Source organism: Rhodotorula paludigena, assembly GCF_050403205.1.
Source record: "Rhodotorula paludigena JCM10292 DNA, Rt_paludigena_JCM10292v1_ctg10, whole genome shotgun sequence".
In the NCBI taxonomy this organism is placed as follows: Eukaryota; Fungi; Basidiomycota; class Microbotryomycetes; order Sporidiobolales; family Sporidiobolaceae; genus Rhodotorula; species Rhodotorula paludigena.
This window is the reverse complement of record NW_027481448.1, coordinates 379,986-402,087: the sequence shown is the minus strand read 5'-3', so window position 1 is coordinate 402,087 and position 22,102 is coordinate 379,986. Positions and strand designations below refer to the sequence as shown.

The following is a 22,102-nucleotide window of genomic DNA, read 5'->3' as shown; positions in this document are numbered from 1 at the left end:
TGTACAGACAGACGGGAAGAACGGTGCTCTCCAGATAGTTCAGGACAGCTCAGCCAATGCGCGAGTGAGCGGTCGAGTCGAGGCCAGGAATCTTGGCATGGTCGGCCGGATTCGCCTGCGCCTCATACACGGTGATAATCGGATCGCGCTGTGAGGGAACCGCGTGAGCCTATGCCACGAGGGGCGGGACCAATTGTTCCCGACTCACCGTCAGTGCCGAGTATTCGCCCTTGAAACCGACGAACGAGACGCGGGTTGTGTCCTCGCCGTGATTTGACGGGAAGAAGAGTGTGAGTGACCGGACAGAAGGGAACTTTGCGGGCCTGCGTGCTTGACTCCTCAGCTACTGCTTATAAGGCAGGAGAAGATTGACGACGGACCTGACGGCGTATTCCACCACTTCTTTCGTGGCAGCTACGTCGAAGTTCTGCGTGACGTCCTGCGATGTCGCCTCGTCAAAGTCGAGCAGCTGATTTGCGAACTGGGCAGTCGAAGCATGAGCAACTACGGTGCGAAGGAAGGCTTGCGGAGATTCGCACCACGAGCATCTTGTCCGGGGTATACCCTGCCGGGCCCGTCTTGACCAAGATAGAGCGCACTGTATGCTCAAAAGTCAGCTCGTGCAGATCTTGCGTGGGCCTGGCCATCCGCTCACGCTTGACATTGCCCGTGAAAGGGATGTGGAGGATGAGCTGCTCGTCTGCGTCCGATTCCAGCCACTCGTCTACACGATAGCAAGATGTGAGTGCGTCTCAGGGCGGGGGACTCTCGTTTCAATACGAGTCTAGGGCGGCCGACTGACCCTCCTGCTGCCGCTGGTCCCACGGGCGAATGACGACCTTGCCCTCCTTGCCCTCCTCGGCATTGAGCGCGACGACCTTGTCACGGTCAACGTGCTGATACAAGAAGTTGAGCGTCCCCTCGAGGAGGACGTGGGCGTCTTCGTCTCCACATGAGCAACCGGGGGGATGCGACATCGGAGGCGGCGAGTGTACGGGGCGACGAGCGACTTGCTCAGCAGCTTTGTACGCACGCAAGCAAGGCTTGAAGAGCTTCGGGCCTCGACTAGCGGGCGAGCGAGAAGTGCGAGTGGGCGAAGGAGCGAACGAGGCGATGCAGTTTGTTCCGGGCCACACCGCACACAACGCAGACTGTGCTCGAGCTGCCTGCTAGAGCTCGCAGCGGGTTTTCTAGAGTGCGTCAGCGAGCCCGCCTGCGCTTCCAGGCCCTGCTGCTCGATTCCGTCTTCATCGCCCGGCACTTTCCTCGAGCCATGCTACAGCTGCAGCCGGTGCCTTGCCGAGTCTGAGTCGCGGCTCGATCGCGACAACCGTTGAAACTGACCTCGGCCGGTCACATTCGCAGCTTTATCCGCCCACACTGCCCGCCTGTTCGACCATCTCGCAACCCGACCTTCTTCAAACCTAGACTAGATCCGCTTGTTGCCAACTAGACAAAGTCACCTGCGCCCAGCATGGTCAACGGAAACCTGTCAAACTCGATGCGCGACAACTATGGCACGCACGGCGTCGAAGAGTACTACCGCATCGTCTCGGAATCGTGTGCGTCTGGCTCTTGCGCATCTCCGGCGCACTCATAGGCTGACTCTTGAGGGTGCAGATCGCAATCCGCATTATCTGGGCTTGAAGAAGGTCCTCGCATCCTTCATGGACCGCTACGTCGCCCACGAAAAGCCAAAGCGTATACGGGTACTTGACCTCGCAGCGGGTTCTGGCGAGGCTACCGAGGTGCGTGCGATGCGAGACCAGCTCGAATATGCGTCTCACTCCGTCTTTTCCAGGCCCTACTCGCGTGGAAGGCAGCTCGCTGGCCGTCAGCTCCTCCCGCCGAGCAGTCTACCTCCGGATCCTCTCCCGCCGCTTCTTCCTCCGAATCAGCCCCATCTCCTGCCGTCCCATCTTCGAGTGCACCTCCTCGACCTGCTTTTATACCACCAGCTCGGCAGTTCCCGCAGCGTGCCGTCGTTCGCCCGTCACGAGCGTCTCAGCCTTCTATTCCCGAACCCGAACTTTCCATCGTCGCCGCCGACCCCTTTACCGCCCCCGCCTACCGCACACGGACCGGGCAGCCTTGTCTCGAGCTCTCCTTTGCCGACGTCGCCGCGGGCAAGCTTCCTGCCCCCGGTGCGACGGACCCGCCGGATGAGGGCGCCGACGACGTCGAGCTGTACGACATTGTCATCATCTCGTTCGCGCTGCACCTCGTCGAGACGTCGTCCGAGCTGTGGGCACTGCTGGATGCGCTGAGCAAGCGTGCGAGGTGGCTGTGCGTGACGGCGCCGCACAAAAAGCCGGATGTGCGTGCCTTCTCTTCTCCCTGTTACTCTGCCGCCCGTCTCATGCCCTGTCTTGCCGCCTCGCAGGTCAAGTCGTCGTGGGGCTGGAGGCGGTGGGACCCGTCTGCGGCGTGGCAGCCTGCAGAAGGGCGCGGCAATGTCGGCGGGCAGGAGGGGGACGGGTTCGAGATTGTGCTCGAGCGCGTGCGACTGCGGCTGTGGCGGAGCGAGGCCAACTGGGATGCGGAGTAAGAGAAATATTGCTGCATGCACAGACTGCGCAGGTGGGCTCTCTCTCCCGAGAGGTGCATCGCCTCGCCGCGTCGCTCGGATCGCCTTCCGCTCGTCGCGTTTGTCCCCGCTTCCCCGCTCTCAGCTTTCGGCCTGGTCTGCTAGACTCGCGCTCGCTACACTCTGCTTCAATGCTGAGCACGAATGCACTGCCGCCTCCTGCGCGCGAGCGCACTGCTCGCGCGCTCGTCCTCATCGACGGCTCGTCCGTCCTCGTGAGTTGCCCTCGGCTCGCTCGTACCGAGTCTGTCCCGCACTGACGCCCGGAGGGATACCTCAGCCAGAGCGCAGTCATCTGCTTCGAGGCGCGCAGGGCGGGAGCCTCGCGTCGTACAGCCTTCACGAACACCTGCGCCGAGCCGTCTCGCAGGAAACGGGCAAGGAGTGCCAGGGAACCGTCATGATTTTTGCGTGCGTGCATGCCAACGACGTACGTGTCGAGCAGAAGCTGACTGCCCTGGGTCTCAGCGACGTCGGTCACCTCGCGTCGTTGCTGCGCATTCCCGCAGAGATCCTCGCCCAGTTCGCTCGCGGCTTCTCCTCGACGTCGGCGCCGTCCATCTTCAGCAACGTGCCTCAGAGCAACATTGTCAGCGTCATGAACAGTGCGCCGCGCGACCCACTGACGGCTCGCTCAGAGACTGAACCTCCCTCCCGCAGGTCACCTCGTCTTCCAGGCTCGCGCGGTCGACTACGTCTTCCTCGCCGGCTGGAATACGGACATGCACGCGCACTGGCTCAAGCGCCTCGTCCCCACCACCGTCTCATCGCACGCACACTTCTTCCTCATCGAGTCTGGGCGTCCGTTCGCCGCCTCGCTCGGCACGCTCGTGCCCCGCAAGGTTCGCTTTCTCGGCCTGATGGACGTTGTACCAGTTCAGCCGGTCAAAGACGTGACGGACCCGCCGAGCGATGCCGACGAGAGCGACGGGCTCGATAGTGGCACTCTCGTCAGCCCTCCGTCGACGCAACAGCAAGAGCAGCGCTTCGGAGCCAGTGCGCCCTGCCGCCCCTGGTCAGCCATGGGATCTCCGACTCACTCCGCCACGACGACAGGCACGGCGCCTCCGCTCACGGCTCGCAACTTCACCTCACTCCTCCTCAACCGCAACCCTCCGCCTTCAGCTGCACCTTCGCCTCTCGCTGCCCCGGTTCACATTGCCGCGCCCGTGCCGGTCGTGGCCGCTCCTACGAGCATTGCCGACTTTGCGCTCCCGCCAAGGCCGCTGCTGAACAGGTCGAAAACGGGCTCGACCGATTCGGCGCAGAGCCAGAAGACGGTCCCGACCTGTGCATCGTCATGGTAGGTTCCCTGCTCCGACACTTATTGACCGGCGTCTTGTAGCTCTCGTCACAGCGCCGTCGTCTCAGCGTGCGACGCCCAAGCCGCAGTCGAGCCGCCCGTCGCCAGTCTCGCAAGAGCACGGCAGCGTCGCTTCCCAGCCCGTGAGTGCCGCTTCTGGTCCTCGCTATCGCCTTCGATGACCAATCGGGTGCTCTAGCCTGCCGAGCTTCCCACGCCTGCGCCCAAACTCACGCCGTCCCCTCCCGCCTCGCACGCATCCTCTGCGCCTCTTCCTCGCGACCCCTCGCCCACCTCGACCTCCGCGGCGCCAACAGCCACCGTCGCTCCCGCTGCCGCGAACACAAGCACGTCCGCGCCGCTGACGCTCCCGCGCCCGCCCGCCGTCCCAGCGCAGTACCAGCCGCTCCTGCGCGTGCTCGTCGCGCTCTCGGCGCCGCAGCCGGGCACGGGCGCGGTCCCGCCCGCGCCGCTGTGGTCGACGGTCGGGAGCGAGCTGCAGCGGCTCGGGGCCGAGGGCGCCGAGAGCGGAGCTGGAGGGGCGAGTGCGGGTGGGAGTGCGAGGTATGGCAAGCTGGCGACGTATATCCAGGGGGCGCAGAGGGCGGGGTGGGTGCAGACGGGAAGGAGGAGCGAGGCCGAGGGGAGCGAGTGGGTCAGGATCAGTCAGAGGGGCGCGAGGGCGATGGGCAAGCTCAAGGGCGGATCGGGGCCGAAGTAGGGAGGAGCCGCTTGATGAAGCGCGAGGGCGGGAACGAGACGCTTGACCTGGTCAACTGACTCTCTCCGTGTTCTCGTGCGAGAGAAGTGATGCGGGGGATCCAGCCAGCTGAATTACCGGAGCAAAGAGGGGGAGGAGGTCTGTGGGTCAAGCTGCGAGAGAGCGGACGGAGGGACGGGCAATACAGCGTCGCTCGAGGCGAAGAAAGGGGAGACATGCAGTGTATACAACGGGGTGTGCGTGGCGGCGACGGGGCGCGAATGCAAAAGCTGAACATGCGAGAGGCAGGAGGCGGGCGGGGGCGAAGCGAGGCTCGAGTGTCTGAAGTGGGTCGCGCACGGCGCGATCAACGTGTGCGCTCAGTGCTGCGGAGGAGGCGAAGTGATCTCCTCGTAGATGAGAGCTGTGGGGAAGAGGCGTTAAAAGCCGCTTGAGTGTGCCACGAAGGATACAGGCGCACTCTTGAGCTGCTCGCGGCTGAGCTGCTGCTGGTCGAACGCGAAGAAGGCGGGAGCTGCATGTTTGCCGCAAGCGAGGTCAGTAACAAGACAGAGCCGAGAACCGCGTCGCGCAACACGCACGGAGCACAGGCGCGGTGGGCTCGTCGGCCGGGTCGTGGTACGGCTCGAGGTACGGGTGGCTGAGCGCGTCGACGACGCTGATGCGCTTCTTGGGGTTGAACGCGAGGCAGCGCTCGAGGAGGTCGATCGCGAGCGGGTTGGCGTTCGGGTACAGCGCCTGCAGTGGCTTCTTCTTCTGGAACGGGAGGGCGCGCAGGTAGTCCCGGCTGCGCTGCGACCCGATCGCGTAAAAGTCGTCAAGCGAGGGCGTGCCGAGGACGCCGAGGATGAGCGTGAGCTGGTGGTGGTCTGCGCGGGGGAGTCTGACGGGTCAGCCTGTCTTCTTGCCCGGACGCGGAATGCAGCACGCACAGTCACGACCGGGGAACAGCGGTTTCCCGTTGAGCATCTCGGCGAGAATACACCCGACGGACCCTGCATGAAAGCCGATCGTCAGCACAGGCGCTGTCAAACACGTCGCGGGAAACACGCACAGACGTCGATGGCGAAGGTGTACTCCTTGAACCTGCGCGTCCGAGCGAGATGAGCGAAGTGCGCGAGTCGCGAGCCGGAAGCACGCACGTGAGCATGATCTCTGGTGCCCTGTACCACCTTGTCGCGACGTATCTACAGGGCAAGCTACGTCAGCAGGCCGAATGAGCCGCGGACTCGGGACTGGCTTACTCGGTCATGAAGCCCACCGCCTCCGCTTCGCTCGACATTGCTGACCGCGCCAGCCTGCGAGATCACATGCAGAGTCAGCGCCTAGGTTATGTAGCGCGCACGAGGAGGACTTTGAGCGAGACGCACCCAAAGTCGCAGATCTTGAGATCGCAGTTGGCGTTGAGGAGAAGGTTCGAAGGCTTGAGATCGCGGTGCAGGACCCTGCGAGGTGCAGAGAATCGTCAACGTGCGCACAAAGGCGCGAAGGCAGTGCGGAAAGCGCACGCGGCGGAATGCAGCGCTTTCAGGCCGCGGAGGGTTTGGCTGTCGAGAAGACCTGAATCAGCAAGCACGTCTCGAGAAGAGCGAGCAGGTGTGGCGGCGCACTAGACAAAGTATTGGCAGCTGCGCAGAATGTCCGAGGTCAGCCGGGCATGACGGCGCGCGCAGCGATTGAAAGAGAGCACGCACTGGTCGTCCGAGAGCTCCTGGCTGCGGATCACACGATGCAGGTCGGTCTCCATCAGCTCCTGCACACGCGGTCGACGTCAGCGAGGAGCAGACCGAAGAGGAGAGTCGGATGTGGCTGCGCACCTGGATGAGGTAGACCTCGGAGAAGGACTCGAGCGAGGGCGGCTTGATGATGTCGAGGATCGAGATGATGTTTTCGTGGTTGAACCAGCGGAGGAGCTTGATCTCGCGCAGAGTGCGGAGGCAGAACACTGCGGGCGCGGGAACGAGCGAGTGAGCCTCTGTCTCGTGCTGCTCGACGAGGCTCGTGACGGCACGAGGCGGTCTCCCGGGCTCGGAGGGGCGCGGCGGGGTGGACGCACTCGAGTGGTCGAACGGGGTGATCTTCTTGATGGCGACCTTGCTCTGCGTCGCGAGGTGGACGGCCGAGCTGCACGCCCAGAGTCCTCATCAGCTGAAAGTCGCGAGCGAGTGCAGCGAGTGGGGGTGCGCGCACCTGACGACGCCGTACGCGCCCTCGCCGATCACGTCCATGCTGTGTGAGCGTGCACGCGGGTCAGCACGCGTCTGTGCGGCGGCGGGGAGGGTGCGGTGCGCAGCTCTGGCGGACGCGGGGGATGCTGCGGTGCGGCGAGCGCGTCTCGAGAGAGAGGCGGGGAGCGGTGAGCGCACATCTTGTAGTCTGCGCCGACTTCGAACTTGCGGTCCATGGCGGCGAGCAACGGCGGGCGGAGGGCGGGGCGAGGAACCAGCGGAGACGAGAGCGACGAGGACGAGGAGCGACGCGGCGGGGGGAGTGTGCAGGCGGGCAGGGCAGGGCAGGGCGGGGCAGGGAGGGCACACGGGCGCAGATGCACGCTCCAGACACGCGGAGTGAGCAGGACTGCGCGAGACACCGACGGTTGCTGGCTGCTCGCTCGCTGCCCTTGGCGCTGCGTTCGCCCGTCTCGCTCTCTCGCTCCACTCGGCCCTGCTTTCCTCTCTCCTGCTCGTTCCCGTGCTACACACAGAGTCATGCCTCCCGACATGTGAGACGCTCCTGCTGCCACTGGCCCTGCTCTTCTCCTGACTCTCCTCTCGTCCGCTCTCCGTCTCTCTCGTGTCTCACGCAACAGCAAAGACTCGTTCAAGGTCGGGTCAAAGACCGTCGTCGTGCACGACTGCGACCTCCGCGGCGACATCACCATCGGGTCCGGTGAGCCCACATTGCCATCTCGGGAACGACAAACGGGTCCTCATTCGCTCTCTTCACGCGCAGGAACCATCCTCCAGCCACGCTGCACTATCGTAGCCGCTGCCGGACCCATCATCTTTGGCTCGAACAACATCGTCGAGGAGACGGCCGTCATCGTCAACCGCCTCAAGCAGCCCATGATCATCGGCGACAACAACCTGTTCGAGGTTGGCTGCCGTGCGCTGCCTCTGTCCCACCTCTGTCAAAGCCCAGACACTAACCCCGGAGATGTGCAGGCATCGAGGCGCCCTCGATCGGCTCGGACAACACGTTCGGCATCCGCTCGCGCGTCTCGTCCGCCGTCTCGGTCGCGTCCAACTGTGTCGTCGGCGCCGGCTGCGTCGTCCTCCCTTCGCCCTTTGCCTCGGCGAAAGCAAAGTCGGGTACTGCGCAAGAAGCGATCGGAGACGACGTCAGCATGGCGTCGGCATCGGCAGAACCGGAAGCAGCTACAGCGGCACCTCCCACTCCAGATACCCAGTCCACGCCGCCACACGGCACACTCGCCGACTACACGCACGTCTTTGGCGCCGAGAACCGTCGCCGCACAGCGACGAGCGAAGGGTCGGGACAGGCCAAGGCGCTCTTCGTCAAGCACTGGGAGTACCTGCGCGAGACGCTGCCCAAGTACCACAAGCTCAAGATGTTCTAGTCGCCCTCGTTCCTCCCTTCCTCCACGCTGTATACCCATGATCGAGATACCCCCTCCTACACTCGCATCTGCAAATCCTCTCGTTCGCTCGCTCCGCTTGGCAAGGAAGAGAGCGACAGCTAAGCACAACAAGTGGTCAATGCAACTTCGTCCCTGCACCTAGCCCCGCTACCCCTCGCGGTACTCGTCCTCGTCCCCATCCAGCTGCGCCGCCGCGCCCGCGGGCTCGTCCTCGTCGACGCCCTCGGACCCGACCTCCTCGTCCATCTCCTCGTCGCCGTCGTCCTCGTCGGCGTACAGCTCGATCTCGGCCGCGGCCGCCTCGTCCTCGGCCGTCCCACCCTCGCCCGCGTCTGCCGCCGCATCGGCGTTGGGCCCGTCGTCCCGCAGGACCGTCACACCCTCCATCGCGTCCCCGCCGTCGCCTCCCTCCGCCTGCGCGCCCGCCTCGCCGTCCGCCGCCGCCGCCGCCGCCGGTGCCGCTGGTGCTGGTGCTGGTCGAGACGTCGTCGCGGGCTTGGCTTTGGGTTTCGGCGCGACGGGCGGCGGCGCGCGGCCCTGCTTCTTGGCGTCGTTCGCCGCGCGGAACGCTGCATCCCGCCGTGAGACCCGCACCTCGTCAGCGCGCGCAGGGCTTCCGACGACGAGAGGAGGGGGGGAAAGCGCGCACCGGCGAGCTCCTTTTTGAGCGACTTTTGCAGCTGCCCGCCGTCGTCCCACCCGAGCGCCTTTACCGCGTCGAGCACGTGCGAAGCCGCGATCGTCTTGTGGTTCCGCTCGGTCGCCGTGTCGTGCGCGCTATCGGTGGTCCGCCGCAGCTCGTCAGCTTGGAACGGGAGGGGAACAAGGCAGAGAGGAGGGAGGGGAGGGGGCGACGCACAGCGCGGCGAGGTACGAGATGAAGACGGTCGAGCCCTTGACGAGCGCGAGGGGGACGTCTTTCTGCAGCTTGACATCTTCGGGGAGCTGCAGGCGTGCTCGGACTTGGGGTCAGCTTGTGTCGAGAAGGAGAGGCGTCGCGACGGAGCGAGGGAAGGTGGGAGCAGAGGAGAGGGACGCACTGCGGCCTTGATGAGACGCGCCACTGCGAGTACACGAATAAATAGAGTAAGTCAACGGCTACGGCACCCACCGCTGCGCCGCGACACGCTGCACCTCGACGCTTCGGGACGGGCGGGGGTGAGAGCAACTCGCGACGCACCGACAGCCTTCTGCAGCTCGAACGCCTCGATGCCACCGTCCTCGTCATGTGCAGGGTCACTCGCGGCCGCGACCGACTTCTTGCGCGGCATGGTGTGCGGGGTGTAGAGGGAGAAAGAGGAGGAGAGAAGTCGCGATACGGCCAAGTCGAGCGCGACTTTCACTGGAACAAAGCGCGTTCTTACGTGGCTGACACTTTCTGAGGCACACTCCGGTGCCAAGACAGGTGGGACCGGGGAAAGAGGCGGCTGGAGACGATGCGGCGGTGGTTACAATACAACGGAGGGAACAAGTACACCGGCACGAGCGTGCAGGAAAGGTCAGGAGGCATGCAACAGGACGATGCACAAGGTCACCGCTTGATGGCCTTGCCCTTGGCCTTCTTGGCCGCCTCTGCCGCCTCGGCCTCGTCCTTCTTGCGCTTCTCCTCGAGGAACTCTGCCTGGGTCCCGCGCCCCTCGGCCTCCTTCTGCGCCCACAGCCGCGCGTTGACGCTCTCAAAGTCGTGCTTCTCGTCCTCGACGCGCGCAAAGTCGCCCGCCTCGAGCGACGCGTTGTACTGGTCGAGGATGACGCCCGCCATCGCCTCGACGTTGTCGAGCGCCTCGTGCAGGGCCGCGATCGCCGACTTGCCGTCTGTGCGAGGTGCACTGTCAGCTCGTGCACCGGCAGGCGCGGAGAGAGAGGGCCGGCACGCACCGTACATCTGGACGCGCAGGTGGATCTTGGCCTCGGAGGGGTGTGGTGCGCTGCGAGGCGGTGACCACGCCGTCAGCGGGTTTCTCGAGCTCAGCGTGACTCAGCCAAGCACACCTGTAGCCGCAGAACTCGACCGCGGGGCTGCAGCAGGGGCGAGCACGTCAGCTACGGACGCTCGGAGAGCGGAGGGTCGCGAGTGAGGGACGCACTTCTTCATGAGCATCCAGCGCAGGAGGTTGCCGAGGGTGTGGTCCTCCTCGAGGATGCAGAAGGTGACCTGGTCATAGTCGGGCGTGGCTCCCGGGAGCTGTGTCGAGTGAGCAAAGCGAGATGAGCTCGAGAAGGAGGACGAGCGGCGAGAGAAAGAGAGACGGCGACGCACGATGCTGACCTTGTCGCCAAAGACGGGCGCACTCTCGTGGCGGTTCGCCTGCGCCATCCTGCTCTACGGCGCTTGCACTCGGCGACGGCGGGGCGGGGAAAGCCGTGCGCTCGCGCTCTCATCGCCTCCGCCAACTCTCTCGCGGCGACCATCTCCCTCGTCGGGACTGCGTGCATCTACATGCTGTACAAGAGGCGCACAGACGGGTGCGGGCACTTGCGCGAGCACGAGTACCGCCCCGTGCAGCGACCGGGCTCCCGCTCTTTTGTTTCCTGCTCCCCTTGTTCTCGTCCATCCTGGGCACGGCGCGCATGGACCCTGCTGCAAGGCGCGCGTCATCCGCAGAACAAGACTATCAACACTAGACGCCCGCTCGGATCACCTACCCGTCCAGCCGGGCTAGCTTTGAGCGACCCGCATTGTTCCCGCTTGTTCGTCTGTCAGGGCGCATGTTCCCCTCCGGGGCAGCCGCCCGCTTTTGTGTTGATTGAGCTGGTGGAGAACAAGTCGTGTCTCCTGCTTCTGCCGCTTCTGTCCATTCGTGACCCTTGTCTGCTTGTCCTCCTGCGGACCCCCTTCATCACCTCGTCGCGGCCTTCACTCCCTCATCCTCATCTCATTCTTATCGCTGGGCCCTTTGCCAGCGACTCTGCTCCTCTTTCACTTCTTCACACTTTCGTCGGCATGTCCTCCTCCAAGCGTGCGCTTCTTCCTTCCTGAGTCGCTTGCCCCTGACTGACGCTCTCGTCGCATCCAGCTCTCCGATCGGTCCCACTGCCGACTCCTTCTCCCTCGCCGCCAGGCCGCACGCGAGCTCTCCCGACCGCAGCCGGGCGCTCGACCCTCCTCGACCTCGTCGCCTCGCAGCGCGAGCACGACGTCGCGCACGCGCGGCACGCCGCCGAGCAAGTGCGCCTGCTGCACCTCGCGCACGCCGTCCGCTCGGCGCCGTCTGCTTCGTCGACGACGAGCGATGGACTGACGATGCTCAGGTACTCGTACGGCGTCGAGCAGGAGGAGCGAGGGCAAAAGGTCGTCAAGAGGGTGACGGTCATCGTGCCCGACTTGAGCGCAGGCAGCGCGCCGCCGAAGCAGGTGCGCAGCCTTCATCTCTCCATCCAATGAGTCCTGCTGACGCACTTCGCCCTACAGCCACCTTCCTCGTCTCTCGTCTTCCTCCCACCCGGCACGACCGTCGCTCCTCCCCCGCTCATTCGCCGCCCGTCTCTCCTCACCCGCACGCTCCGCCAGCTCGACACCCTTACACCGACACCCTCTTTCCTGTCTGCCTCCGGGTCGTGCAGCAATGCGCAGCCGCCCCGACCTCCGCACGCCCAGCCCGCGCACCTGCAAAGTCGCCGCCCCGCGCTGCACCTCCCTCCCTCACCGCCCGAGCCTGCGCTCAGTGGCGCGAGCTCGTCGCGCGTCGAGGAATGGCTTGCGGACCAGCGGGAGCGGCTCGTGCGGCTGCGGGCGGAAGAGGAGGACGACGGGGAGGTCGAGATGGAGGACGGGCGCGAGGGGAAGAGGCGGCGGAGGATGTCGCTCGCCGAGCGTAGGGGACGAGCGCCTGAGCCTTTGCGGCTGGTATGAGGAGGGGCGGCAAACTTAACAGCGTGTGAAGGGTTGCCGATGAGCGAGAAGAGCATGATTCGAGCATCCTGTTGAGCTAGCGAAGAGCGTAGCTTGCGGGAGAGCAGACCGCGCTCACTGCAGCTTCATGAGAGTTCGGCAAGCCTAAATCCGCCTTTAGAAAGCGAAAAGAACGAGGTTGGCGCCTGCTCGACTTGGCCGTGTCTCCGCCTCCTCGGGCTCTCGTTCGATCCGCTCACTCTGCTCTCGCCCGCTCGCAGCTCCAGGGACCGCTCGAGCGGCTCTATCAACATCCCAAGACGCCCACGATGGCTGCAGCAGGTCCCTCGACCGCGGCTGCGCCCGCCCGCGTGCCCGTCGAATCTCGCTCAACGGAGCTCGTCTCGTCGCTCGCCGTCCTCGCGAGCTCATCCCTGCAGGACCACATCGCAGACTATGCCGACGCACACCGCTGGATCGACAGTTTCTTCGACAAGATCGACCGCAAGGCGGCGCCGGGGCCGGGCGCATCTCGGTGCGCCTTCTCCACTGTTTGGCGACACTTCTCGCTCGCTCGCAACGCTCACGAGCCCTTCGCGATGCACATGCACGCAGCCCTGCATTCACCGAGTTGATGAAGACACCCGGGCGGAAGCGTACGGCTGGCGGGAACGCGGCCGCTCACCCGCTCAGCACGGCAAAGAAGGACCCGCTCGCGACGCTCCTCTTCCCCTCCGCTCCGTCGCCGCGCTCGCCCGCCCACGCTGCCGACAAGGAGAATGTCGGTGCCTCGCCCGCGCCGGCGCCGACTTCGCGCGGAGCGTCGCCGCGCAAGCTCCTCTCGCCGCTCGGCGCTTCCGCTCCGCGCACGGCCGTCCTCTCGCCCATTCGCCAGAACTCGCCCCGCACGGTCGTCAGCGCTCCCTCGCCCAAGAAGCAGGTCGCGGCGTCGCCGCGCCCGGCAAAGACTGCTGCGCCGGCGGTCAAGGCGCAGGACTTTGCACCGCAGCCTGTCCTTGCCGAAGTGGACGAGGAGGATGAGCCGGCCGAAGTGCCTGTGCACGATCTCTCAAACGTCGTCGAGGAAGACGAGGAGGAGGAAGAAGTGGAAGCGGAGGACTCGGCTCCGGCTGCCGAGGCGGAGAAGGAGTCTTCGGTCATCCTTGTCGACGAAGACGACAAGGTCAACTTGTCGATTATCGGCGAGGAGGAAGAAGAAGAGGATGACTCGAACACGTCAGGCGTGACTGCGCCGTCTGCGCAGCCGAGCGTAGTCACTGAAGCGCCCATCGTCCCCGAGACCCAGTTCACCCAGTCCATCCCCTTCTCGCCCTCGTCGCTCGCGGCGCCTCCTCCGGTCCTCCCCGCCTCTCCTCAGCCGCAACCGCAGCTCCGCACCGTCTCTGACGCCTCCTCCGTCGCGCCCGAGGCCGACGCGGAGGAGATGTCTGTCCCGCTCAACGACGCACCTTCGGCGCTTCGCTCGGCCCCTTCCGATGCCCTCTCCTCTTCCCTCTCGAGCTCGACTGTACGGACGCCGGGCACTTCGTCGTCGCGCTTTGCGACGGGGTCCTACTCTGCCGCCAAGCTCGGCACGACCGGCGCCGCCCTCGGCTCGAGCCCACCCCCCACCGCGCCCTCGACGGTCGGCCCTGCGATCGCTTCTGCCCGCCTGAGCACCGGCGGCAGTGGCCCGCGCCAGATCAACTTTGTCGGGCTCTCGAAAAAGAAGAGCCTCGGACTCGGGCTCGGGCTGGGGCGCGGCTGGGCGACCTCGATGGGCTCGTCGACGAACGACAGCCAGAGCTCAGTCCCGAGTAGCGGTGTATCCCAGGCGCCGTCGACGCAGGAGACGACCGCACCCTCCTCGAACGGCCTTTCGACTCACAACTCGCTGCACGAAGCCGCTCAGTCGGGCGCGACGACTGCCACGGGCGCGACGAAGCGCAAGTCGCTCACCGGGCCCGAATCGGCCAGCAAGGCGCCCAAGCTTTCGCAGGCGCCGCAGACAGCGCAGGAGCAGGAGGCCGAGGAGGCGCGCAAGCGCCGCGAGGCCCTCGCGAACCGCATCCACAGCATGCAGGCGCGCCAAAGCCACCTCGGCGGCCGTACGAGCAATGTTGCGGGGCCGTTCGGGTCGGGCAGCAGCCTATTTGGCCAGACCAAGCCTCTCGGCGCGCCGGCTACGTCGCTGTTCCACCCGACTTCGACTGCCCCGGCGAACAAGCCTGTCGTCGCGACTTCCTCCGTCCTGCCGCCGTCGAACACGACTGTCAACCTTGCCACGGTCGCGTCGGAGGGAACCGGCTCCGGCATGCGCCGCCCGTCCGTCATGGAGCGCGTCAAGTCGTTCGAGCAGAGCACGACCGGCCAGGAGCACGCACACCCGCCTTCGCCGTCGAAGATCCCCTCTGCCTTCTCGTCTCAATTCTCTCCTCGCGCCATGTCGCCGCCTCCCGCCATGTCCCCTCGCCGCGTCGCCTCGCCGGCGCCGGCATCGCCTCGCCCGCTTACTCGCTCCGTCACGTCCGGCCTCCCGCTCGCGACCTTCGGCAGCCCCAAGCTCCCGCAGTCCATCTCGTTCGGCTCGCCCAAGATCGGCGCCCCCGCTTCTCGCTCGCCGCCTTCCGCAGGCACGGTCCCCGCCAGCATCGCCGCGCTCCTCTCGCCGCCGACAGTCAAGCCAGCCGACGCTGCTGCGGCGGCGATCAGCCCTGCGCGCTCTCCCGTCCGCCCGGCCGCCGCACGCTCGACTACGCCTGATGGCACGCCGCCGTCTGTCGCTGCCGTCGCGCCCGCCGCACAGGCCGACAAGCCGGCTGCGTCGCCGATCGATCTGACGCTGAGCGACCTCGAGGACGACCTGCTCGACGACGAGCACGACGAGGACGAAGTGCCTTCGATCCGCGCTGTCAATGCCTCGACGCCGGCGGAGGCGGTTGTCGCCGCCGCAGCCGAAGCCAAAGCTAAGGCGCAAGCTGAGGCAGAGGCGAAGCAGTGCGCGGAGGCAGCGCGCGTCGCTCGCATCGAGGCGGAACGGGCGGCGGCGGCAGAGCGGGCCGCGCGCGAGCTCGAGGAGCAGGAGGCCGAGCGGGAGCGCGAGGCGCTGCTGCAGAAGCGGCTGCCGTCGCTGCCCGAGGCGAAGGCGCCGGCCGACAGCGACGAGGACGACGAGGACGACGACGACGAGATGGTTGAGGCGGCGCTCAGGGGCACCAAGGACGACCACGCCCCTACCGTTGTCGTCTCGACTGCGACGAAGGAGGACTTCGGTGCCAAGGCGAGCCCGAGCAAGATCGTCATGCCGGGCTCGTTCGGGTCGAGCCTCGCTGCGAAGGCGAAGCAGGCCGCGATTGCTGAGGCGAGCGAGGATGAGGATGAGCTCGAGCAAGACGAAGATGAGGACGGCGACGACGAGGACGACGAGGAGGACCGCACTACCATGTCGATGATGTCGAGTGCGACAGCGACAACGACGCTCAACCTGTCGCACCAGCCCTTCAAGGTGGGTTGCCGCTCGCATCATGCCGTCGAATCGCTCACACTGACCTGTTGCCATTACAGCCTGTCACCAAGACGGCCCAGCTGTCTAAGCAGGGCTCCAAGACCAGTCTCGCTTCGTCCGTCTCGTCGACGTCCGCCTTCGGTCTGACCCGCTCGGTTGGCAAGGGTGCGCCGCCTTCGGGACTTAAGAAGCCGGACACGCAGGTCAAGAGCATCCAGCGCGCCGCTGCTGCCGCCAAGAAGGTGCGCTTGACCGCTCTCTGCAGAGATAAGTGGCGTGTGGCTAACCTCACACGGTTCGTCTTGCAGGAGAAGGACGAGGCGGACCGCAAGGCCGCGCTGCGGGAGCAGAAGCGCGCCGCGCTCGAGAAGAAGAAGCAAGACGACGATCGCAAGCTCAAGGTCGAGGTGCTCGAGAAGAAGCGCAAGGAGCGCGAAGAGGCTGCGACCAAGGCAAAGTCGGGCGTCGTGCGGGGCGTCAAGCCCAAGGTACAGCCCTTCCCGTCACATAAGGGAGTAGAGCTGACAGTCCCTACATCGCAGGTGGCCGACGACGAGCCGGCGAAGAAGCGCAAGATCGAGGCCGAGGCGAAGGTGCGGCCCGAGATCAAGAAGGTCGGCGCGCCCACCCGCCCGATGCCTGCTTCCGCTTCTTCGCACAATGTCGCCTCTCTTGCGTCCTCGCAAGGCCGACCCGGCGCGATGGGACCGCCGTCATCGGCACTCAACAAGTCGATTGGCCCGCCCAGCGCGCTCAACAAGTCGGCCGGTGCGACCAACCCGCTCAGCAAGTCGGCCGGTGCGAGCTCGATGATCGGCCAGAGCTTCATGTCGAACAAGATTCGCCTGCCCGAGTCCTCCATGTCTGCGCACGCTCAGCCTGGTCCGCCTCGCCCTCTCGCGCCGACCGTGCCCAAGGCCTTCTCGTCGCAAGGCATGGCGCGCCCGCCGCAACAAGCGGCGCCAGCCCCCAAGCCCGAGCCGGTTTACCAGGAGCTGCCCGAGATCGACTCGGAGTATTCGGACTCGGACGACGAGACGCAGGAGCGCAAGCGCGCCGCCCTCCCTCATTGGGCGCAGTCGCCCGCGCTCGCCCAGGCGCTTCTGAACCAGCAGCAGGTCAACCCGGACGAGATCTTTGGGCCCATCCCGAAGCTTGCTATCGGCGGTGTGTCATGATCGCCGCCTCCGCTTCGCAAGCGAGACCCCACTGACTTGCGTTGCTCCTTCAGAATTCTTCCGCAACAGCTCCAGCGCCGCTCGCTTGCGTGCTCGTACGTCCTCGGCACAGTGGGACGGCACCGATGCGCTCTCGCAGACCGACATGGCCCGTTACCACCGCGCGATGGGCTACCGCTCCGGCTTGCACCTGGCGACGAATGCGCCCGACGACCAGCAGCCGCCGCAGAACCACCCGCATGCACCGCAGCGGTAATACCTCGAATGTTCTCCATCACGCCCTTTTCGCATTTCTGCACCCTCTCCGATCACCACGTTCTGTCACAATTCTGTCATGTCTTTGCCTCATCATGGTCCCGCTTTGCATGCCCGCCACCCTTGCCTGTGACCTAGCTAGTCAGCACTAGTGCGAAGATGCCCGAGGATTGCCCCAGGAACGTCTTGTGCAGCGAGAGGGGTGATCGGCGAGCCGAAAAAGGGTAGACGCGTCGGCGTTCGGCGGGGCGAGGCAAGATGGGAGAGGAGTCACTTGTCGCGGCTGTGCCAAAACGTCGCAGGGCCGGACGATCACGGGCAAGCTGGATCCGCTCTCTCTGCTCGCAACTGCGTCGACGCAGCCCCGCCCTGCCAGCATGCAGGCGTCGCATCCGCTCGCCGGCGTCGGGCACCCTTCGCATCTCGGGGCCGCCGCAGGCCCGCAGGGCGGCTACCCGGGCGCACCGGGCCCGGCAGGCGTGTACGGCGCAGCACAGTACCACCAGCCGGTGCCTGTCCACTCGCATTCGCCCAACTCGCCCGACTCTGGCTCGCACGGCGTCTCGCCAAACCAGAGCTCTGGCGCCCCCCGCAAGAAGGCCGCCCGCAAGGCGACGCAGCTCAGCATGGACGACACAGAACTCGACGCAGACGGACAGCCACTCAAGAAGAAGGCCAAGCAGAGCCTCTCGTGCGGCGAGTGCAAGGTGCGCGCCCTCCCCGGGGGTTCCGCGTGCCGATGGCGGCGACGACTCGCTAATCTCGACGCGCTCTTGCTTCCCCTGGAACAGCGCCGCAAGATCAAGGTGCGTCACAACTGCAGGTTCAGCATGCAAGTTGCCCTGCTGAGAATCTCCATGTCCCGCAGTGCGACCGCAAGATCCCCTGCTCTGCATGCCTCAAGCGCGGCGAAGCGAACAGCTGCAACTGGGAGGTTCGTCTGCATCCTTCTGCGTTCTGCGCTTGCTCGACGGATGTGCTCACGCACGACATCCTCAGGATGCGAAAATCGAGCCGGAGAAGCAGCCCTTCGCGCTTGTCGCGGACGTCGAAGAGATGCGCGAGCGTCTCAGTCTGATCGAGCGCTTTATCAACAAGCTTCCGCAACCGCTCAAGACAGCTTTTGCCGAGCTCGGCATCACGCACATGGGCCAGGTGCCGAACAAGGACTTGAAGCAGGAAGATGTTGTGCGTATCGGTGGTTGCCCCGATCCGCTTGTCCTGCGCTCCGGCTCAAGCTCGCTTTCGTGCAGGGGGATTTCGGTGCTTTCTCGGCATACGAAGGGTCCAGCTCGGCCAACAAGGGCGTCATACAGGAACAGGCGGCCGACTCGCTTGGCGTCATCGACAACCTCATCTTTGGCACGATCGCGTCAACGAGTACGACGACGGCGGAGCAGACGGGCACGCCCGACCTCACACCCATGTTGACGACCATCGTGGCGCCTCGAGTCATCTATGTGACGCCAGCGACTCCGACCAACCTCGGGCTCGACCCGTGCTTCAGCCAGGCCGAACTCGACGCTGAGTACAAGCGCACGATGGAGAAGATCTATACGCACCTGCCGGATAAGCGAAGGAGTCGCCAGATGGTGGATCAGGTGCGCACCCTTACGTGTTCTGGTCCTGGCCGTCTGTCTAACCCGGAGGCCACTCGACAGTACTTCGAGCAGTTCGACTGGTTCTTCACCATCCTGCACCACAAGACATTCTGGGCCGAGAACGATCGTTTCTGGGAAATGGTCGAGGGCGGAAGGAAGCTCGAGGTCGACCCGACTTGGCTCGCCATCTACTTCCTCGTGCGCTGCTCTGCGTGGACGCCATCTATCGCTGCTGACTGACGTATCTCACGATCCAGATCCTCGCTCTCTCGTGCGACGAGTCGATGCACATCACCAATCCGGGCACGCCGGACGAGTCGGGCGTGTGGGAGGAGGAAAGTGCCAAGTTCCACGCTTGTGCGCAGAAGCTGGTTGCTTTGTCGGACCCTTTCGGCCGGCCACAAGCTCGCTTGATCCAGTGAGTTGTCTATGGCGCTTCGGTCTTACCTGTGCTGACTCGATTACCTTCAGGGTTACCGTCTTCTTCGCTTGCGTGAGGCTCGGCTTGCGTTGACCGATTGTCCGAGCCATCACTGATCTGTCAAACCGCGCAGTGGACGCTGATCTCGGCTCACGGCGGCGAGTTCGGCCGCTTCTCTTCGTGGTTGGCGTGCGCGATACGGGCGGCGCAGGTACGCTATCTCGCTTTCGGCTTGTCGGCAACCGCACCCTGACCCATCGGCGCCAGAAAATGGGCCTGCACCAGCTCACGGAAGACCCGGAAAACATGCCTCCGGATGACCCCGCATGGCCGCCTGGCAAGAACGCCCTCAAGCGCGAGACCGCTCTCCGCCTATGGGGTTACCTCACCTTCTTCGACCACCTCGCCGCGTGCGTTTTTCGTCCGTGGGCCAGTTCTCATGACCCGAGCTGACGCCTCGTCCCGCAGCTCTGCCCGCTTCAAGGCTTACGTGCGTTGACGAGCCGAACTGATGCTCGGCTTATGCTTACCTGCCGATCTCGCAGACCATCCATCCCTCCCACACGACGACTCCGGCACTCTCTAATGTCAATTCAGCAGATCTCTCGCCGACCGACTGGCACATCACACCCAACCCTCGCTCCGTCCTTACCGTATGCTGCATCGCTGGCCAGTCGCGTTACGACCCACGCTGACACGCTGCTTCGCAGGACGCCTCTCTCGAGTACCACAAGCTCCAGATGGCGAGGATGTGTGTGACTGCGCGCTGTGTTGGCGAGATTGACGGGCTGACTCGGCGCCTGTACTGCAGTTCTCGCAAGACGTTCGATCTGCTCATCGCCGGCAGCGAAGGGTTCAACTACGGCACGATTCTCGAGCTCGACAAAGATTACCGCGATATGATCGAGAACCTCCCCGACGTTTGGCAGCAGGAGTACTCGTCTCTCGAGCACAAAGATCCGATCATCCGCAACAAGCGGTATCTTGCGATGCAGGGCGCGCACAACCGCCTCGTTCGCCTGCACCGACCCTTCCTCGTCAAGGGCTGGGAGCCCAACTCGCGCTTTGCGTACAGCACCGAGGCGTGCATCCGTTCGGCCAAGATCGTCATCATCAGCCACCACAACAACCTTGAAGTCAATCGCAATCTGCGCATGATGTACTCGGTGCGCGTGTGTATTCCAGCATCGTAACTCAACATGTCGCTGATTCTTGCACACCCGCAGCACTCGCTCACCGCCGCCATCGTCCTTTCGGCCGACCTGTATCATAGCATCGACATCGGAGCGACCGACGTCGAGATCGACAGCAAAGAGTGCGTATCCTCTCGTGTCTCAACGGTCACGGCTGCTGACCTGCACCGCGCCACAGCGAGCTCCTCGCTCTCTCGGTCGAGCTGTTCTCGGAAAAGCTGCAGCACAAGGTCGCGTCGAGGCATCTGCGCACCATTCTCGCTGCCGGCCGTCGCGTGCTGAGCGGGCTCTGCAGCGAGCAAGCGCGGCGACGAGCACGGCGCAAGGCTCGCATCGCGGCAGGGCAAGACCCGTTGGCAGGCGAGAAGTCTTTCGCCGAGGTGCGTCCTCGCCACTGCTGCCTTCTCTGCCCGATGGACCTGCTAATGCTCAGTCTCTCACCTCGATGTGCGCAGATTCTCCTCGCTCTCGCACGCGAAGTCGACCCCAGTTGCAGCGGCGAGCCGTTGGGACCACTCGTGAGCTGCTGCGGCGAGTCAACCGCGAACATCCCCATGTCCACCGCCGCGCCGACGGCGCAAGCCGCTCCGCCGACACCGGCAGGCGGCAGCAACATCAACCTTGCCGCCTGGAACCCCGGCCCTCTTCCCGCCGGCGGGCCCATCACAAACCACGAGCAGGGCGGAACCTTCGACCTCAATCTCCTGCAGGATATGGGCCTCATTAACATGGGCGGCCAGACGTGGGACTACTGGTCGCAGGGCGCCACCGGCGGGCCGCAGCAGGAGCAGCAGGCGGCGGCAGCAGCTGCCACCGCGTCGACCGACTTTACCGGGTTTGACACACAGGCGCTCGACCTCTCTGCCTTCCTCGGCGGCGGTGGCACGGCGACGAATCACCAGGACGCGGCGCAGGCGCTGCTGAATCAGCTCACGGGCGGCTGGTAGAACTCTCGAGACTCTCACATCTCTCGCGCACTCGTATGACTGCTCTCTAATTTGCCCTTTTGTGCTACTACTCCATATCTTCTCAGTATAGAGTGTGCAATCAGTGCCATGTGTTGCATGTAGTGTACAAGCGCCATCTTCCGGTCTGCAGGAGATGCAAGTCAGCGGCAGCGTCACAGCGACCACAACTCAACGCACCATTGTTCAACGCGGAGGAGGAGGCGGCGGTGCTCGCCGCACTGCCGTCGTCGCTGCCGTCCCGCGCAACTCCCTGAGCTCCACGCCCGCGTTCTCGGACTGCTCCCCCACATGACGCCGTCCCTTCGCGTGCTTGCGGCGGAAGAGCTTGCCGACGCTCGACTGCTCGAGGCGGTCGATGACCTGCTCGGCGACTGCGTCCATTCGCGCCTCGCGCGTGAAGCGCTTCGCCCGGCGCTGCTCGAACGCGGTCGAGCCCGGGTCGCCGACTCCTCTGGCGGCTGAGTCGGGAGGAGGGGGAGCCTCGCCGAGAATCCAGCGACGGTAGGCCTTCTCACCGACGAGAGCCACGACGAGCACCACGAGGAGAAGCGCGGTGCCCAGAACGAGGTAGACGAGCGACGACACGAGCGACGACAAGGCGTCGCCCAAGGTGCGGAGGAACGAGGGCAGGAACCAGTAGGCGGGGAGCGTAAAGAAGGCCAGGAGCAGCGCTCCCAGCACTGCGTCGTGCAGCAAAGAACCCAGCTTGGCGGTTTATCGCGGGTGGCTGAGGTGCACGAGCAAGACGAAATGGTGGTGGCGGTGCTGGGTGGATTCGCTCCGACGTGGCACGACGGACGCCCTTCTCCATCGACTCGAGAAGATCGTGACACTCTAGGATGCCATAAAGGATGGGGTTCGCCCGCCGCAAATAGGAAAGCTGGGTGCACTGCAACGCACTGCGGCAGAACGAGCACAAGCTCCACAGCGACTCTTC

The 22,102-nt window shown here is 65.0% G+C and overlaps 10 protein-coding genes across 10 annotated transcripts; 5 read left to right on the top strand and 5 right to left on the bottom strand.

The window, feature by feature from the left end:
* Positions 1-49: 49 nt before the first annotated feature.
* JCM10292_006911 (PITH domain-containing protein) lies at positions 50-977 on the bottom strand (the record flags this gene model as incomplete). The annotated part of the gene is made up of 6 exons (XM_076647709.1): positions 50-148; positions 209-323; positions 381-481; positions 540-598; positions 656-724; positions 803-977. The coding sequence occupies 6 exons, from the start codon at positions 975-977 to the stop codon at positions 50-52; spliced, it is 618 nt and encodes a 205-aa protein (XP_076506879.1).
* Positions 978-1,474: 497 nt separating this feature from the next.
* On the top strand, positions 1,475-2,548 carry JCM10292_006910 (uncharacterized protein; the record flags this gene model as incomplete). The annotated part of the gene is made up of 4 exons (XM_076647708.1): positions 1,475-1,562; positions 1,621-1,748; positions 1,802-2,317; positions 2,384-2,548. The coding sequence occupies 4 exons, from the start codon at positions 1,475-1,477 to the stop codon at positions 2,546-2,548; spliced, it is 897 nt and encodes a 298-aa protein (XP_076506878.1).
* A 170-nt stretch (positions 2,549-2,718) lies between these two features.
* Positions 2,719-4,611, top strand: JCM10292_006909 (uncharacterized protein; the record flags this gene model as incomplete). Its single annotated transcript, XM_076647707.1, has 7 exons — positions 2,719-2,802; positions 2,868-2,998; positions 3,056-3,192; positions 3,248-3,583; positions 3,644-3,877; positions 3,933-4,033; positions 4,090-4,611. The coding sequence occupies 7 exons, from the start codon at positions 2,719-2,721 to the stop codon at positions 4,609-4,611; spliced, it is 1,545 nt and encodes a 514-aa protein (XP_076506877.1).
* A 359-nt stretch (positions 4,612-4,970) lies between these two features.
* JCM10292_006908 (mitogen-activated protein kinase) lies at positions 4,971-7,015 on the bottom strand (the record flags this gene model as incomplete). The annotated part of the gene is made up of 15 exons (XM_076647706.1): positions 4,971-5,014; positions 5,072-5,125; positions 5,193-5,480; positions 5,544-5,606; positions 5,666-5,697; positions 5,754-5,798; positions 5,856-5,909; positions 5,982-6,056; positions 6,120-6,158; positions 6,222-6,239; positions 6,306-6,364; positions 6,429-6,556; positions 6,668-6,735; positions 6,802-6,840; positions 6,978-7,015. The coding sequence occupies 15 exons, from the start codon at positions 7,013-7,015 to the stop codon at positions 4,971-4,973; spliced, it is 1,044 nt and encodes a 347-aa protein (XP_076506876.1).
* A 304-nt stretch (positions 7,016-7,319) lies between these two features.
* JCM10292_006907 (dynactin subunit 6) lies at positions 7,320-8,191 on the top strand (the record flags this gene model as incomplete). The annotated part of the gene is made up of 4 exons (XM_076647705.1): positions 7,320-7,333; positions 7,421-7,500; positions 7,564-7,716; positions 7,776-8,191. The coding sequence occupies 4 exons, from the start codon at positions 7,320-7,322 to the stop codon at positions 8,189-8,191; spliced, it is 663 nt and encodes a 220-aa protein (XP_076506875.1).
* A 168-nt stretch (positions 8,192-8,359) lies between these two features.
* On the bottom strand, positions 8,360-9,483 carry JCM10292_006906 (uncharacterized protein; the record flags this gene model as incomplete). Its single annotated transcript, XM_076647704.1, has 5 exons — positions 8,360-8,781; positions 8,862-8,989; positions 9,072-9,157; positions 9,253-9,275; positions 9,393-9,483. 5 exons carry the CDS (start codon positions 9,481-9,483, stop codon positions 8,360-8,362), a joined length of 750 nt encoding a protein of 249 aa, XP_076506874.1.
* Positions 9,484-9,743: 260 nt separating this feature from the next.
* On the bottom strand, positions 9,744-10,529 carry JCM10292_006905 (DNA-directed RNA polymerases I and III subunit RPAC2; the record flags this gene model as incomplete). The annotated part of the gene is made up of 5 exons (XM_076647703.1): positions 9,744-10,027; positions 10,091-10,140; positions 10,205-10,231; positions 10,300-10,397; positions 10,473-10,529. The coding sequence occupies 5 exons, from the start codon at positions 10,527-10,529 to the stop codon at positions 9,744-9,746; spliced, it is 516 nt and encodes a 171-aa protein (XP_076506873.1).
* Positions 10,530-11,156: 627 nt separating this feature from the next.
* Positions 11,157-16,983, top strand: JCM10292_006904 (uncharacterized protein; the record flags this gene model as incomplete). The annotated part of the gene is made up of 9 exons (XM_076647702.1): positions 11,157-11,172; positions 11,230-11,567; positions 11,625-12,059; positions 12,326-12,579; positions 12,660-15,549; positions 15,609-15,791; positions 15,858-16,037; positions 16,092-16,716; positions 16,781-16,983. 9 exons carry the CDS (start codon positions 11,157-11,159, stop codon positions 16,981-16,983), a joined length of 5,124 nt encoding a protein of 1,707 aa, XP_076506872.1.
* Positions 16,984-17,359: 376 nt separating this feature from the next.
* Positions 17,360-21,144, top strand: JCM10292_006903 (uncharacterized protein; the record flags this gene model as incomplete). The annotated part of the gene is made up of 17 exons (XM_076647701.1): positions 17,360-17,689; positions 17,774-17,788; positions 17,851-17,916; positions 17,982-18,170; positions 18,236-18,583; positions 18,644-18,781; positions 18,841-19,001; positions 19,055-19,076; positions 19,138-19,215; positions 19,272-19,414; positions 19,473-19,494; positions 19,550-19,657; positions 19,715-19,755; positions 19,816-20,170; positions 20,231-20,319; positions 20,376-20,577; positions 20,653-21,144. The coding sequence occupies 17 exons, from the start codon at positions 17,360-17,362 to the stop codon at positions 21,142-21,144; spliced, it is 2,799 nt and encodes a 932-aa protein (XP_076506871.1).
* Positions 21,145-21,348: 204 nt separating this feature from the next.
* JCM10292_006902 (uncharacterized protein) lies at positions 21,349-21,976 on the bottom strand (the record flags this gene model as incomplete). Its single annotated transcript, XM_076647700.1, has 2 exons — positions 21,349-21,870; positions 21,965-21,976. 2 exons carry the CDS (start codon positions 21,974-21,976, stop codon positions 21,349-21,351), a joined length of 534 nt encoding a protein of 177 aa, XP_076506870.1.
* Positions 21,977-22,102: the final 126 nt, after the last annotated feature.